The sequence below is a fragment of the Centruroides vittatus genome, unplaced genomic scaffold (assembly GCF_030686945.1).
Source record: "Centruroides vittatus isolate TY-2023 unplaced genomic scaffold, ASM3068694v2 contig_877, whole genome shotgun sequence".
NCBI lineage: Eukaryota > Metazoa > Arthropoda > Arachnida > Scorpiones > Buthidae > Centruroides > Centruroides vittatus.
This window is the reverse complement of record NW_027122569.1, coordinates 793,844-810,980: the sequence shown is the minus strand read 5'-3', so window position 1 is coordinate 810,980 and position 17,137 is coordinate 793,844. Positions and strand designations below refer to the sequence as shown.

General features: G+C 34.4%; 2 protein-coding genes across 2 annotated transcripts in view; both read right to left on the bottom strand.

Annotated features, from left to right (window-relative positions):
- Positions 1-17,137, bottom strand: part of LOC136983153 (dynein regulatory complex subunit 2-like) — a 400,360-nt gene that overhangs the window by 292,798 nt on the left and 90,425 nt on the right. The window lies entirely within an intron of this gene.
- Positions 2,801-15,913, bottom strand: mago (mago, exon junction complex subunit). The gene is made up of 5 exons (XM_067279822.1): positions 15,770-15,913; positions 10,087-10,145; positions 5,450-5,560; positions 3,381-3,463; positions 2,801-2,989 (listed from the first exon to the last, which is right to left on the bottom strand). The coding sequence occupies exons 1-5, from the start codon at positions 15,855-15,857 to the stop codon at positions 2,890-2,892; spliced, it is 441 nt and encodes a 146-aa protein (XP_067135923.1). The 5' UTR covers positions 15,858-15,913; the 3' UTR covers positions 2,801-2,889.

The window sequence follows — 17,137 nt, the reverse complement described above, 5'->3', positions numbered from 1 at the left end:
CATAGCGGCGGTGACTAGACCCTAAACAGTGGAGTTCGATCGGGGGTTCGCGCCTCACTCGGACGAGCTGGCAGCAGGACTGGCAACCTTTTTTCCAGGTTTTCCTCCTTGCAGATGACGCCTGCATAAGGGCAAGCCTTTGCCCAAAAAGTCCTCCCGGAAGGCATTCTATCCCCTTTCTCGAGTGGGCCGTCAACTATAAGGCCCGCTTTGGTCTCTTCGTGACCTTTCTCCGGTCTTCCTCGGACTGGCCGACTTTTCGGTCGCTGAGCGATCATCCTCCTGTTCTTCCGGAGTATAAGCGAATAGCAATAAATTCCTCTATCAGACAAAGACAAAAACAAAGAATTTCAAACTCCTCCCTCAAAGCATTAACATTTTAATAAATTTTGATTGACGTATATTGATAGAAACTGAATAACCTCTAGTTTCGAAAAAGTAAACATCTCAGATTTACAAAATGTTTGAATCGCGACTGAGATTGGAACCCGTGTCTTCTGCTGCTCTGAAGAATCCGTTGTAACCTCTGTAAAGCATATATATATGCTTTAAAAAGTTTAATAGCTCTTTTATATACATTTGAAACATAATAAAATTTTCTTAGATTATTTTATTATTATTGTTTAAAAACAATTTAAATTTAAAACTCTATGGCAGGGATACACAAAGTGTGGTCCCTGTGCCAAATGAGGCACACGAACTCTGAAAATCGTTTGTTTGTTTAAGTTATGGCAACACAACACTTTGGCGATCTGCCTTCGGGGTCTTTTAGGGGAAACTGGCCCCTAGGCGTTACAGACGTGGAGAAAACCCGAAAAACTCCACGACGTGGCCAGCCCGTCCGAGCGAGGCGCGAACCCACGACCGAACTCCCAGTGTTCAGGGTACGAAGACCACTTGGCCGCTGGTGGGCGAATACTGAAAATCAGGCCCGCGAAGTTGACCATCCGCCATCTTAAATTCATACCAGATAATTTTCCTTCCTTTCTTTTTGTTTATTTCTTTTGGAATGTTAAAAACCCACTTGTAAGAAAAATGAGTTATCATGATAAATAGTAATGTGTTATTTCGTGCAATCATAAGGCTCCGTAGAGGCAAGCTGTCAAGTAAGCGATCGAACGAACAGAATCTTGTTATACTGAATTTAAAACTCTTTCTGATTTCATATTTTATTAAAAAGAACTTGAGATTTACGTGTCATCCAGACAAAATATGAGTATCGGTCGTCATCTGCTATTTTTTCCCACCTAAGTATCACTTTCGAGTTCCGTCCATTCGTTCTCGAGGTATCGATATTTTTCATTTCACTTAATATAATTTATTGTTCCAGATGTGTTGGTGTGAATAACAGCTGCAGCATCATCGTTAATACGAGAGCAGTCTGACGAAGGTGGCCAGGAAGGACTGATATGCAATCACTTGAGCTCATCCCAAAGATTGGGTTGAGGTCTGGATTTTGGGCTGACCAGCCAAACTCTTTTACCTACAAATCCTCAAATCACGATGCTCAGAATCTTTCTTTGTGAGTAGGTGCATTATCATGCTGATACAGAAAAGGGTCCATTTCAATCAAAACAACACATTTGGGCATGTACCATTCTCCAGGCATCTGTCTTGGCCAGACTCGTCCATCAAAGTGCCAAATTGACCGGATGGCCGAGCAGTCGACTTAGCAGCCTACCGCTCTGGGGAGCCGGGTTCAAAAAATCCCCAGGAATTTTTTGGAGGGTGGTCCATCCGGTTATGTCGGGCTCCGTCTCTCGCCACCCGGCTGCCCCATTGTGGCCCAGCCAAACCCATAATGGGCTTGCTTAGAGGCCCACTTAGTGCCCACGGGGCAGAGTTAAAAAAAAAAAGTGCCAAATCATGTAATGGGATTCATCATTCCCCAAGACCCTCTTCCATTGCTCAACTATCCAATGACATCATTGTTTGCAGGAGTCAAAACAACAGTACTGCATGACCAAGAAAACCAAGGACAAACATCTGTTAGTGAAATATCCTATCAGTACCATCAGTTCCCAAACTTGTGTCAAACGTGCCTGCAATGATTTGTAGAGATGATTGACAATTTTTCTTCATAGTATACTTGAGACCTTCTGACAGCTTACTATTTACGTATAAATTAAATTTGAAATATAAGCAAAGTTCTTGGCAGATTTTTATCAAAATGTTCTTTTCAAATGTCCATGTTAGGAATGAAATAACAGGGATCATCTGGACTTGTATTCAGTATAAACTCACATCCCCAAAATAATCTGATAGGGTATTTTACTGCATGATCACCTGACTAATAATAGTTTCCGTTTTTATATTTTACTACACACATCAATCTATAATGAAAAATATTTGTATTTTCATTGTTTATGATTTCATTTTACCATTTGTGATAGTAATATCATAAATGAATAAATCAGAATTGTTAAAGAATTATTTAGAAGAATGGTTGACGGAAAGATTTACTATATAAACATCGAGAGATGGCAACAAATGTAATTAGGTGAAGAATCACAGAGAACGTAATTTTAATATAAAAGTCATTCACTGTACACATTATGTACTCAAAATTATAGATTAACAAAATTACATTGCGTTAAATATTTTTCACGGCACCTAATAAATATTGTAGATTACAGATAATGTGTAATAGATGGTATGTGAAGAAAATTTAAGACAAAAAGTAGTAAAATAAGCTAATTCACAAATTTATACTTGTTTACTGAAATCAGTTTGTCATAAAATAATACCAAATTTAATCATGTGTAATATAACCAAAGTCAAAAAACTGAACAGATCTTACTTTAATTTTAAACTTTTTTAATGACTATTAGGATAATAAAAGAAATTTAAAATGGCAATTTCGATGCGTAAAAGTCATCTTGACGTATCTTAAATTGGTTTAATCTTGAAATGCAAACTAATTAAAGAAAACACCAAGCACTTCAGATCTTGAACTAAGTAATAGAAGCATCTAAGCCCTTCGGGGTCTCTGTAATAATAATAAAAATAAGGATTTAAAACCAGTATTATGCTTTAATCATTTACATTTAAATAAATAAGATACAGGGTCTTCCAAAAAGAATGCTACTACAGGTATTTTAAATTACTGCATGTTAACCATTACCTGAGAAGTACAGTAGCAATGTCACCAATTGATAGAGTAACCATCCTAGTTTAATCTCCCATCTGCATTCAAATGTCTTACTGTCTATTGGCTCTAGGAAGTGCTGTTAACAAAAATGGCAACTTAGCAAGAAGAGAAATTTGGGACACTCTATCAATTGATGTACATTGAATACCTCTTCAATTATAATAAACATATTACAGTAATTTAAAATATCATATTTTCTCAACAACTGTGTACATGAATTATAACTTACTTGCTCTGATTAACATCTACTAATGAACCAATTTTCGATGTTGTAAATGAAACGTGTTCATCTCCCATTACAATTTCCAACTCCTAAAATAGATATATTAATTTGTGATTAAAATTATTCAGTCATTCACAATCCAAAATTATTCATGCAAAATCCAAGAAACTTGATAGAAATAATTATAAAAAAAACAAATAAAATGTAATGGATTTTGCAGATACATTAACCTAATATTTTAACTAGAATGTAGAGCACAGATATTCAAGTGAAGTAATTCGACAGTTTAAAGCTTGATTAACTAAGATGAACCTGTAATTTAATATGTTGCTTTCCTTATAATTCATAAAAGCTTTGCAACAAATGCACCAAGCACATAAATTAGTAATACTTTTAATCTAGAATGTGCCAAACAAGTGGTTGATGCCAAGGTGACTGCAGAGCATCATGACAAAGTAGGGAGAAATTGCTATAAAATGAAATACTCTAAAGAATATTTTAAAATTAGTTTAAAATGACAATATGTATTACAGAATGATTTGTTTATTACCTGATATATTAAATTATCCTTATAGAAACATGTTTTCACAACACAAAGGGAGAAAGTACAGGTACTCCTGACTTTACGACCGAGTTCCGTTCCGACGACTACGTCGTTAAGCGAATTGGTCGATAAGCGAGAAGCTTGTGACGAGAATATAGGATCGTTGTAAAATTATACAAATTATGCAACAAACTTCAAATTTATTCATAAAAAGACTACATGTACTCCTCACTTTACGACCTATCTGCTTAACGACCACTCGCACTTACGACCAATTGAGTTTCGACCTGCAATTTGGGGTATCCCCTTTCTCGGCTTGAGTGTCGGTCAGTGGCGAATGGTGACATGCGCACTAAGCGTACTATTATAGGCTTACGTGTACTATAATAGTCTTTTTATGAATAAATTTAAAGTTTGTTGCATAATTTGTATAATTTTACAATGATCTTATATTCCTGGCACAAGCTCCTCACTTATCAACCAATTCGCTTAACGAAACGTCGATAAGCAAATTGGTAGTCGTCGGAATGGAACTCGGTTATAAAGTGAGGAGTACCTGTACTATAAGACTATTATAGTACACTTAGTGCACATTTCACTATTGCCACAATGAAAAAATCATACAAATTCTGAAAGTATTCAATACTGAGAAATATGACCATGACAAGTATTATACACACAGTAATTGCTTCAGTAACACACAAACATTCACATGCAATCTTGTATAGCAGTAAAAATAAACTTTAATAAGAAAAAGCTAACATTTTAAGTCACCTTAAATGATCATAGAACAAAACAATACGTTGTAAGGGAGAAGAGTGACTACAGGCATCCCTCTATCAGGTCTACTTTGTGAAATTATTTCCCAACTGACTTCAATTTAGCCTTCAAGATCTCAATTAGAAGTGCCACATATCCATTGCAGAAACATCATTGACCAATAGGAAGAGCTATGCTACATTAAGAAAAAGTGTTATGGATATAACCCTCAAATCATTCAAATTGCTGATTAGCAGTTAATGGGGACACCCTCAGTTCTAGTGCGGTTAACAACACCATGACTGAGTACATGGTAGTCAGTCACAATTGCTCTCTAAGTAACATTTATAAGGATATCTGGAGATCAATGGGCAGGAGAATATTTTATAAAAGGAGGAATCAAACAATTTTCAAACCCCTTTGGAATGACAAAACCCTAAGGGCCTGTTAAGAATTCTTGGTGTTTACATGGTACCCATCATAGATGGCAGAGCATCGTGCAACTTGGAACACATTTGATTGACTGCACATTCCATGATTTCACAAATGAAAGCACAAATACACAATTACCTTTGACAGCCTTAGCCACTTATGTCTTGGACAACTGGTAACAGGTACCAGACATTGAGTTACATCCCCAGTGTTGATGTGTTGTAGATGTTGATGTTTATTAAATATTTTATGGTTTGTTGTAAACATTACAACATAATATAAATGCTAACTGAAATGTTCTTTACATATAAAACAATTAAATGTTTTGTAATGTACTTACCTGACGACCAACTCTATCTGGCTGCGGCCACACTGCATCGTCTTCTTGCATTATCTCCGAGTCATCAATAATGCGCTTTAATTCTTCCATGACACATTTATGAACATAAGCCTAAATTTAAGATATCATTTATTAACATTTTCTACATATAATTAATTTACATTCATATTTTATTATTCAGATTTAAGTTAATTGATACTGGTTATAACAGATCACAATAAGATGCACTGTTTTATTGAAAATTATTACAACAATTATAACAAAGACTATAATCAGTAGACACAACCCTTATTTTCATAAGTAAATAGACACTTATTTTCTGACACTGTCTTTTATTTCACAGTATCTACATGATACAAATGCCACATATGTATATAAAACATGTCTTAACCCAACTGGACATGAAATCAATGAATTATGCTATCTTGTCTGTTGAATGTTGGCCCACATTGCACACAAAAACTCTAAATATTCTCCAGGAAAGTGGGTTTTGTGAATGTTGTCACAAAATCCTCTTTCCTATACACAAACCAGCAGATTTCAGATGCGTTCGACGAGATTCGTGTCAGATGACTGACTGGCCCATGAAAGCTTGCCCAATCCTTGCATTACCAGCCAATTCTGGCTCTTTTTGGCTGTGTAACAAGCAGCTCTGATGTCTGTGAACAGTGTAGCTGTTTTGTCCATTGGCAAACCAGAGAATATTGGCAGATCTTCTCCAATACAGCAATTATTTTTGGAGTTAATACTGCCTCACGTATTTGCTGATATTTGGGGTGTCTATTTACTTATGGATTGTCTCTGAAGAAAAGTTGTCGCATTTGTTTGAGATCTGTTAAATGAATTAATCAATATAATTACTATTTTCATTGTATTATTTTAGTGTAAAACACAATACATCAACATACCTGTAGTAAGTGTATAAACTAAAAAGAGAAATCCTGTAATTTGCAATTTCTGTTACTATATTATTTATAATATAGTCTATAACAAATATGGAATTCAAAATAATTAAAATATTAATAAATTAAATAATAAATGTCATATTATCCAAAATACCGTTTATCTCAATTATTATTTTTGCTATTGTCATAATCGTTAATAAAAACTCAGAAGCAAGTTTGCCAATTATTCTACAAAGATGAAGTCGTAACAAAAAGTTTAAAATACAGTTTAACCCAATTATAACGTCATTGGATGTAACGACAACCCTAACATAATGTCAAATTTTTATCGGTCCCACAATTTTACTATACTAGATAATGTTAAAAAACCCACTTGTAACAACAGAAAATCCTGTTTTAATGTCATATTTGAAGCACTCCCAAATTTACAAAATTAGATTACAAATTTTAACAAAAAACATACTATGTGTTCAGTTGTAGAGTCAGAGTCCACTTCCTAAAATGACTGTGGGTGGTACTCTCACCACATGACTTCGGTGGGGTGAGATTCGCCACACTTTTAAATAACGTGATGATCGGTTATTATGGTATTATGTACTCGTGATGATTGGTTATTATCAGTTATTATGTACTCATTTTTAAATTAATTTATGCTAAATTGTTAAATATTCTATTATTTTTAGTATAACATATTATGTCAAATACTTTATAAGGAAATAATTGAACCATTTTTAATTGGCATACATTAGTTTAACTTTTTGTTGCCTTTTGATTTGACATTTATTCTCATTACATCGATGTATACTTAGACATAATAATGTAAATAAAGTTGATTTAAACTTGTAGTTTGCATTTTTATACATGCGATAATAAATTATCACGATCGTAATAGATACAGTATACTGTATTACCATTAAGAAATAATTTTACGGTATATACGATGTTAAATTAGAATGGATTTTATGATAGATTCTTGAACACACTTGGTACTTTTTATGGGACTGAAATTATGACAACACAGATAACAACACTCGGTTATAACATCAAAAAATTGCCGGTCCCATGGGTGACGTTATAACTGGGTTAAGCTGTAATCTATATTTAACAAAAGTATTTTCTTTGACTCTTGTAGTAGTTGGAATGTGAATGATATTATTTTAACATTTTTTAATGATTTAAGTTTACTAATCAGAAACGATATTTGACCTCTTAACCTAACTCCTCTATGATGGACAGTTGGATGCCACGGTGACAAAAGCACCAATTCTATTTTTCCAAAAGACCCAAATTTGATTCCAAGTTAGATCCTCAGAAATATTCATAGGCAGTTTGACCTGATACCCCAAGCTCTATCCACTAAAATTGCAGCAGCAACAACTGTCACTACTGTGGAAAGACTTAAGTTGTATTCTTGCTGTAAGACTACTGTAGTGTTACAGCAAGTATACAACTTAACAAGCCAGCAATTGCAACTAAACACACACATATTGATTATATTCTTGAATAAAGACTGATTATTTACCACCTGAAAACAAAAAGTCATTCAGTATTGGATGGAAATTGACTGGTCATTCAGCTGATTGCATATGCCAGGTTGGGCGTTTGCTTAAAAATGTTCATTTGAAGAGACAGGTGTGAGCCTCCTAGGATAAAACTAGAAAAATGTAAAAACAAAACTGATCACAAGATGCCAGGTCAGTAAAGCAGTAAAGGTGTGGACATCAGCTGAATACAGCTCACTCTGTCCATGATAGCATATGTTGCTGTGAATCTATGATAACACAAGAATGTTGCAGATACAAATAATAATAATAAATTACAGTAGAGTGTCGTTTATCCGAAAGCCGGTTAACCGAAACGTCGGTTATCCAAAAGCTTCCAGTCAGACTGTGTCGTGTCGAATTGAACGTTTTTTTGATACTAGATTAACTTCTAAAGTATAATTTTCATGTTTTTATATTTTTCAATATATTTATTTTGTTTGTACAAAATAAAGAAATAATTTTTAACGATACAATAGCCTTGATTATCATTTCGTTAGGCTTAAAATCGACGAAAATTCAACACAAAGAGACATGCAACGGAGAAAAATTTCAACACCGGATAAGTTAATATATTTTTTCATACATAATCGGTTATCCGAACAACCCCAGTCCCCAATTGATTCGGATAAACGACGCTCTACTGTAATATTTTTCATTAAGTGTTGATCAGTCATGCTCCATCCAAATACACATGATGTGACACCTTTCACTAAGGCATGCCAGAAAATTAAGTGAGATTTGCAGACTGGTTACCACTTGAGTCACAGTAGTCTGATGTCATCAAAGACAAACAAAACTTGCAAGAGCCTCAAACCAACTATTTCAATACAAGCATAATCAAACTGGTGATGGGCAAAAAACACTTCCTTAGAGACCAGAAGGCACAACATTGTTGAAAAACAAATATAATTTGCTTCTGAATAAAATACAAAGTTAAAATAAAATCTCAGATCTTCATCCTGGTTTATCAATGCACTCCTTCATAAAATAAGAGCTGATGGTCTTTCAATCATGAACGTTAGCTTCATGTTAGAATCAAAGAATGGGTTTTCGCTAGTATTCAGAGCTTCACAAATACATTGAAAAGATCGATATTATTGAAAGAACAACTACAATTAGGTATAACTGTATTAAATATATAATTATACAAAACATTAAAGTAATCAAAGTGCTACTGCAGTGAGAAGTACTGTACAAAGTATTTGAGTTTGAAAGGTGTACTTTTTCATATAAAATAAAAACTGGAGAGAGAAGATGAGCATGTTTATAAAGAAGAAAGATGTTACAATTTCTAGAATATCAAAAAATAATAAAGATGGCTGACATACTAAAAAGTAGCCCAGTCCAGTTTGAGTCTCTGCACTAATGTATCATGTGCAGTGAATAAATTGAATCAGCTGAGTGAATATTGGTGTTCCATATTGTGTATATCCACAACCGAGCAACCATAGCAACCAAGGAACAGCATTAGCAGTGCAATCACCATTGCGTAATGCCAAATGTTCCTAAATATAATTTTACAAGTGCAGCCATGTATGTACATGATGGGATTACTTTCAACGTCATCTATGAAAGTGACACTGGCATTTGGCTTTGTGTTATTACTGATTATCCTGTGTTTCGACTAAACTACAGACCGGGTTACTTTTTCTGACTCAGTCTGTATATGAAACCCTGATAGAAAAGAAATATATAGAATGAGTTTCATAAAAAAAATTCAAGCAATTCAATTCAAGATTTTGAAGCAAAGTGATGCAAGCTTTAACTCAGTCATGAGCAACCCACAGCCGCTGGGTGACACGACCCATAAGGTCCTAATAATATGCAACTCCAGCTTCAAAATATGTTTCTATTTTCCCATTTTCTGTCTTGTGCTCCTAACTATTATGTAATCCTAACTAAATTGATATTTGTGACAATAAAAATTCAAAGTAAACTTGATCAATGAAAAGATGAGAAACTATACTACTAATTTGCATATTATTAGCATCTATTATTTTAGCACATTGTGTACTGGTAGTTATGGATATATTGGTACTAGGCTGGCTTAGTCTGTAATTCTAATAAAAAATTTGCATGACCTGCTAAAAAAGATCCTCTTAGTATTCATAGGACTAAAAGAATTTTTAAAAATATCTACTAAAATGTAATTTAGTGACCATTTAAATTAAAATTTTACTGAACTTACCTCTTTTCTAATCATGGTGTCATTTTTGTAGTTTGAGTTGTTGGCATATCTCAGTTTACCTGTTAAATAAGAACAAAGTCACTAAAAATTGTTTAACACTAGAAATAAGAGTAATGAGTAATTGTTTATTGTGACATCGTCACAATGCTGGGTTGCAATTTTCAATCATATTTTAAATTTATTCAATTTAAAATATATACTCTTCACCTCAAATTAGTACTGTACTGTACCCTGCACATCATACTTTTCTGTTCGCAATGACACAAGCCAGTCATTTATCTAACTCCTTTCAGGGAAAATTTTTGAACAGAAATAATGTGACTTCCAGTTTTCATCAGAAGTTTGTATATAGTTCATCGGGGCAGTAAACAACTGTATTCAATCTGCTGACAAGAATCCTTCACAATTATAAATTATTCTAATTTTCTAACTATACAATATCGAGTATAAAGTCCAACCTTAAAGTCTCATTGAGGTGGGAGGAAAGCAATAAACACCATTTCTAATCCAGGAAGGTAGCTCTTCCAAGCTGGAATTGGCCATCATGAAAAAATATAACGATGTGAAGTCCCAAAAACGGGTTAACATTAATTATTTATATTAGAAGATTGTTAAAACGAATGTAGAAAATCGTCCATTGTTAAAAGGGACAAAAGCCGATCAAAGATCGTATTTGATGCGTTAGTCATTTGAAACCGCGACGCATGAAAAAAAAGGAGAAAGATGTCGAAAGACAAAAAGAGCCTAATGTAAAATAAAACGCAATAATTGTAATGAGTAATGATTGTAGACGAATGTCCTCCAGTATAGATGGACCTTTGACAAGTCGCTCGTATACGAAATTTAGATCATTAAAATTAGGAAAAAGGGAAAAGTTAATTATGAAAAGGAACATCATATCAAAGCATTGAATTTCAAAAATCTCTCAGACTAGACAACAATGGGGAAAATATGAGCGCAAGTTTCAAAGTTCCATCAATTCTTTCCAACCTGAGTAAACGGAGGGTGTCAAGTAGATTTGTCGAGGTGGTTCTTTCTTGTGACTCGAACAGGGGTCGTTTTTCGCTTGGAAACAAGCGAGGGACCAATCGAGAAGAGAGAAAGAAAGGATGTGGAGCCAATCAACATGAACAATACGAAAAAGAGAGATAGGAGTAATCGCCGAATTGGAAGGACAAGAGATTTTTCCGAGAGGTTTCAAGGGAGACAAGAGGTGTTCCAAGGTGTCCATCGAAAGGTCCGCCGACGCCAACCGACGAGTCGCTGCACCTGCCGCTGCCCCAGGGCCTTCTATCAAGCGACGATAGGAAACACATCGGCACAAAAACGTTCGAACGTTCACCTTTGTAACGATCTGTGCATAGTGTGAGTTGTTTTATATTTAAATAAACGGGTTTCTTTGTGAGACACTTATTGTCTGTGTCATCCTCCCTCACACCCACACGCGAACGACCCTAGACCATCCTGTCGCGGGATTAACGATCCCCCCCCCTAAAGGTCGGTGAACTTACAACAATATCCTGCAGCAGATATTATAGATGCTAAATATATTGAAAATAATGCTGTGCAACTCTGCAATTTATTGCTAACTGTACTTGTTACACATTTATATTTTCAGAGACAGATAAAGAATTTTACTGGCATTTAGAGATCCTTACTACATTTTCACATAGGTACGGCCACAAGTCATTTCCGTAGATGGTATTTTTGAACAGTTTTAATTGTGAAATTTTCTTATAGCTTCAATAAATGTAACAGTTTATTGTATAACATATCAATTATTCTGTCAGAATGAACCAGGTAAAAAGTCACAATATGTGTATTTTTTTTTCTTACAATTTGATTAAATAATCCACAAAACCTTCAAAAGCACCAGCACAATAACATATTTAATACAAATATGTTAAGACAAACGTTTTCGATCCAATTAGGATCTGTTTCAGGTCATTAATGTTTGAAAGAATTAGAATGCGGGACATTCGAATTTATCAGTTCACGAATGTTGAAGGAAAAGTATTTCCTTCAGGAAGACTATCTGCATTACAGGTAACCCCCGTATAACACAAAGTTACATTCCAAAACATTGCCATGTTATGCAAAACAAAGAACTAGTACAATAAGAGGGGTTAGGTTCCAAAAATTAAAAAACATGCTATTATATTTTCATAATTAAGATAAATATCTTTATTAAAAATTTCTTAAGAAGTGATACATATTAATATAAATTAAACAATGTTTTCTTCGTCATCACTAAGCACTTTTAACTGATAGCATTTTCTTTTTGGCAAGTTATCCTTATCCTCTGAGCATTTTTCTGCATTATCTTTAGATCCATGCTTTACCTTTTGCAAAAAGTATGTAATTTTAGATTGCTTGCTTTTAGATAAAAGATCTTTATAAATTTCCTTATATGGTGCTAAGCACTTATGAAGAATAAAGCAAGTATGGAATAAGGAAAAAACATCTGGCAACCTCAAAAGCAGAAGCATCGAGATCTGGCAACATTGAAACAAGTTTCGAGAAGAACCATGTGTATCAACAGAAGGTGGGAAAAGAAAATTTACATACTTAGGTACTAATAATTCACAAAAATAATACTTTTCATGAACTATTAGTACTTAAGTATGTAAAAATTTATTACATTTTATGTTGTACGAAGGTTTTACCCAATTCTCGAACCGTGTCAGAGTGAATCCGTGCTATAGAAGTGGCGTGTTATACGGGGGTTACCTGTACTTCAAAAGGAGGGTATTGAATTATCCACCTTTGCTAGGGCAGTGGTCTGTTTTTTGAGTTGTATATTATATCTATGTTCCGCCAGCCATTTTTTTAAGGGATCTCTTTGTTGAGCCAATGTACACAATATCCCTATGAAATCTGTCATCCCTGACAGGTATACTATACATCCCTGGTGCGTTGTAGGTGTTAATGACATCCTTGCCATTTCTTAATAACTTATATACTGACAGGTTACGCATGTATGGTATTGAACAATCTCTACGAGTAGCAATATCTTGGTATAAAGCCTTTAATCCCCGGTTGTATTCAATTAGCATTCAGAGCCCTTACAAAAAGAACCTTCCACACTGCACAAACATAATTATTGAATAGTACAAGATAACAATTAAAACATATAGAGAAAATAGCAGCTATGCATGGTTACCCTAGAAAAGTGGTACAAGGTTTAGTAAAGAATTATATTAAAAGAATGAATGAACACACCACTTGCAATCTTAACAAGGGCAATAATAAGGGTTTTTACAAATTCGTATCTGTATTAAATATATTATTGTGCTGGTGCTTTTGAAGGTTTTGCGGAGTTATCTAATTGTTTATAACCAGCTTTGTGAAGATTCAGAATACAATTTGATTATCATTAACAGTATAGATTTGAGGATGATCTACCGAAACACCAGAAGCACTCATCAAATCAATGTATTTGCACTAGTTACCAAGGCTCATTTTTAATCATTATGAACTATTGATTCTATTAAGCTATTAATATTCTATTAATTTCTTTGACCAGAGTGCTAACTAATGGTATGAGATGTTTCTGTTAAGATAACAAAACTGGAAGAGAAGAAAAGATAAAAGTTGTTTTGATTAAACAAAGCCTGGTTGACACACACAACACCTCTGCTGTGTAAAGCTTCTAGTGATAATTTAGTATTGAAATAACCTGGCCACATTCAATAACACACAATTCTTGTATGTTGCAACCCTGAACTTGTTTCTACAGTCTATCTCAACCAAGATGATAGTGATGTAGACATGACATAACAAAAATCACAGTGATAGGTGAAGTACCAAACAAAGCCAATAACACAATAAAAAATTCATAATCAATCAAATCCTGACACTGCCCACTTCTTTAATTCCAAGCAATGAAATCAGCATACAATGGTAAGTTATGCTTATGACATTAGTTTTTGTGTTGGGTCTTATTGGCAGCATTACTCATTTGTAAGATGGCTATGTGTTGGTGTAAATAAACATGTTAATCAATTTTTTATCATCTGCCATCACAGCCAACTCTCGCTGACTTGAGATACCATTCAAAAATAAATAATTCTTTGTTCTACTCTCCTAGTGAATTAAATTTCTTACTTAGCATTATAAATTACTGAACATTACATGTTCAGTAATGTATAATGCTAATTAAGTCAGTAATACTAAGACTTTCTTATGTTTGCTGAATTGCTGATGACTTCCTTAGAACTTTGTACGTCAGACTGTCATTGTTACCATCTGCTAACAGTTTTTTCTTTCCTTTTTATATATGTTGACAACAAAAAACTCTTGTTTTAGAAACGTAGGCCTATATCAAATACATGTCTTTAAAAAAATCAAAAGAAAACATGTAATGGTAAAAATCTATAGTTTTAACTTTGAAGTCAACTGTTCACAGTATAAATTCAATAAATTTTATTTCATTATTAATTGAATAACTATGTAGCCCACTAATTCAACTAATGTTAACTCACTTATAGTAAAAATTATAAAAAAACTTTTAAAAAGCAGGCAAATTTATAAAACAAAAATTATTGAATTACTAAAAAAACTTAAATAAATTTAAATTTGATTATCTTTTGTGCAAAACAACTCTAAAACAATTTCTATACTTATGTTGCAAAAGAAGAAAAGACTTGCAATTAAAAAAAACTGTAATTAATGGTTCAAAAATTGCAGGCAAAATTAATGCTAAATTAAATAAATAAGTAATGTGAACGTATGTCTCTTTAATCCGAATAAATAAATCCGGTAGACTTCCTCACAGCTATCAGGTTAGGTACTCCTTTATTGAAGACTTTACAAGAGCCATAGACCAGTGTCCCGCAACCTTTTTCTACTTGTGGCACACCCATGACCCAACACGGCCCACCAAAATGTTATTCCCCTCAAAAACGTATATGATAATATTAATAGAATTACGTAATGCCACTAACCTATTATTATTATTAAACAGACATCAACACCTGTGAGCAAATTTATTTTACATATAATTTCTTAGAATACATAAAAATGAGAGGCTTGTAATAAAGAATAAACAAACATCATCTTATTTAATCAGTGCTGCGGCAGAGAATGAAATACAAACATAAGAAACACAACTGTGATAAAATATATAAATAAAACTTGAAATTAACAGAATATGTAAAAGTTCACGTCACACCTTTCACCACGTGACAGCACACTGGTTGCGGAACACTGCCATAGACAACGCCCAACAAGTAAAATAATCAAAGGAGCCAACGGTCTACAGGTGAACCTTTGCAAGACATAGCAGCATAGTATATAATAGCAACTATACATCAAGAAGACCATCAGTATGTAGAAGATACATATGCACCGTCGGTTCCTTTGACTTATTTACTTATACAGCCATCCAATAAGGTCCCACTACTTCATTCCAGGCTGCATTTGTACCAAAGTTACTTTTAGATCATTAGATTATATGTTTATTTATGTATATAGCTCTCAAAAGTAACTCCTACCAAAAACATATGGATTGTCAAAGTCGTTTTGTATACATTATTATAATAATTCACACGTGTTACATTGTGTTCAGCATTGGAAAATGTGTTCTTGTGTATATTATATGATTTGTGTGGTAAAGAATAAATTGATATTTTGGCATTAATAAAGTTTAATTCACCAACAACAAAGTTAATATACAACTTACCGTCGGGTCTGAATTCAAATTCCAAAAATTCGTGACCAAATTTTCCTTTATGTCCAACGTAATATCTGATATAAAAGTCTCTCGACATTTTCGTTGCCCTAACTGTAAGACGTGCCTTCACAACAACGAAGTTTAGAAGGAACGGAGCTGCCACCATTTTTTAAAAAAATTAATATTTTTCAAATTATTTATTTTTTTAAATCATAAAATTTTTCGATGTATTTTACTTTTATTTTAGTTATAATTTACGCTTAAGTATTTTTACATTTTAAAATTTATTATTCTATATTTTAATACAAGGTAGTATTTTTTTAAAAAATTACTTAATTGCCAGGTGGATTGCAGTCAGATTTTATTTTTTTACTCTTTCCGCTCTGTGGCACTAAGAGGGCCTCTTTTTGCAAACCCATTATGGGTTCGGCCAGGCCCACAATGGGGCGACCGGGTGGTGAGAGACGGGGCCCGACATATCCGGACGGAACCACCCCCGAAAAATTCCTGGGGATTTTTCGACCCGTCGGGATTCTAACCCGGGTTCCCCAGAGCGGTAGGCTGCCACCTTGACCGCTCGGCCATCCGGCCTGAATCCCCACAGAGAAGGGGTTCTCAATGTTTTGACCAGGCGAGACAAATTGTAAACTCCGAAATAATTGGCCTGCCGAAAAAGAAAATAGACACAAGAAAATAAAAACAATATATACTCATCTCCAAAAACATACCTGTAAACATTACAGGTACAGAAACTGAGGAACGGATGGCCGAGCGGTCATGGTGGCAGCCTACCGTTATGGGAGATCCGGAATCAAATCCGGACGGGTCAAAAAATCCCCACGAATTTTTCGGGGTAATCTGACCAGGGGCCGTATTCTGGTCACCGTCTCTGGTCTCTCGTCTCTCACAAGCCGGTGGCTGATTGGCTAATCATTGGTGGTGGCGACCGGCTTGTGGGAGACGAGAGACCAGAGACAGTGACCAGAATACGGCCCCAGATATGTCGGCTTTATCCCTCGCCATCCAGCTGTTCCATTGTGGGCCTGGCCGAACCCATAATGGGCTTGCTAAACTAACTCTCTTAGTGCCCATGGGGCGGAAAGAGTTAAAACCGTTTATAATGAAATATAAAAAGTTAGTAATGAAATGAATCTGTAATTCACCACCGAGTGTGCGTTTGAAAACCGAAATATCATAACATATACGATCAATTAATTAAATATTGTTATGTAAACTCGGCAGTGCCTATGCATTGCCGCGACTAAACTAGTTCATACCCCTTTAACTTTTTACCAATGAAAACCAAAATTCCCCTCAACATTTACCTGTATATGAGTATGTATAATTGCTGAAGAGAATTTAGAAAAAGAATGTTTA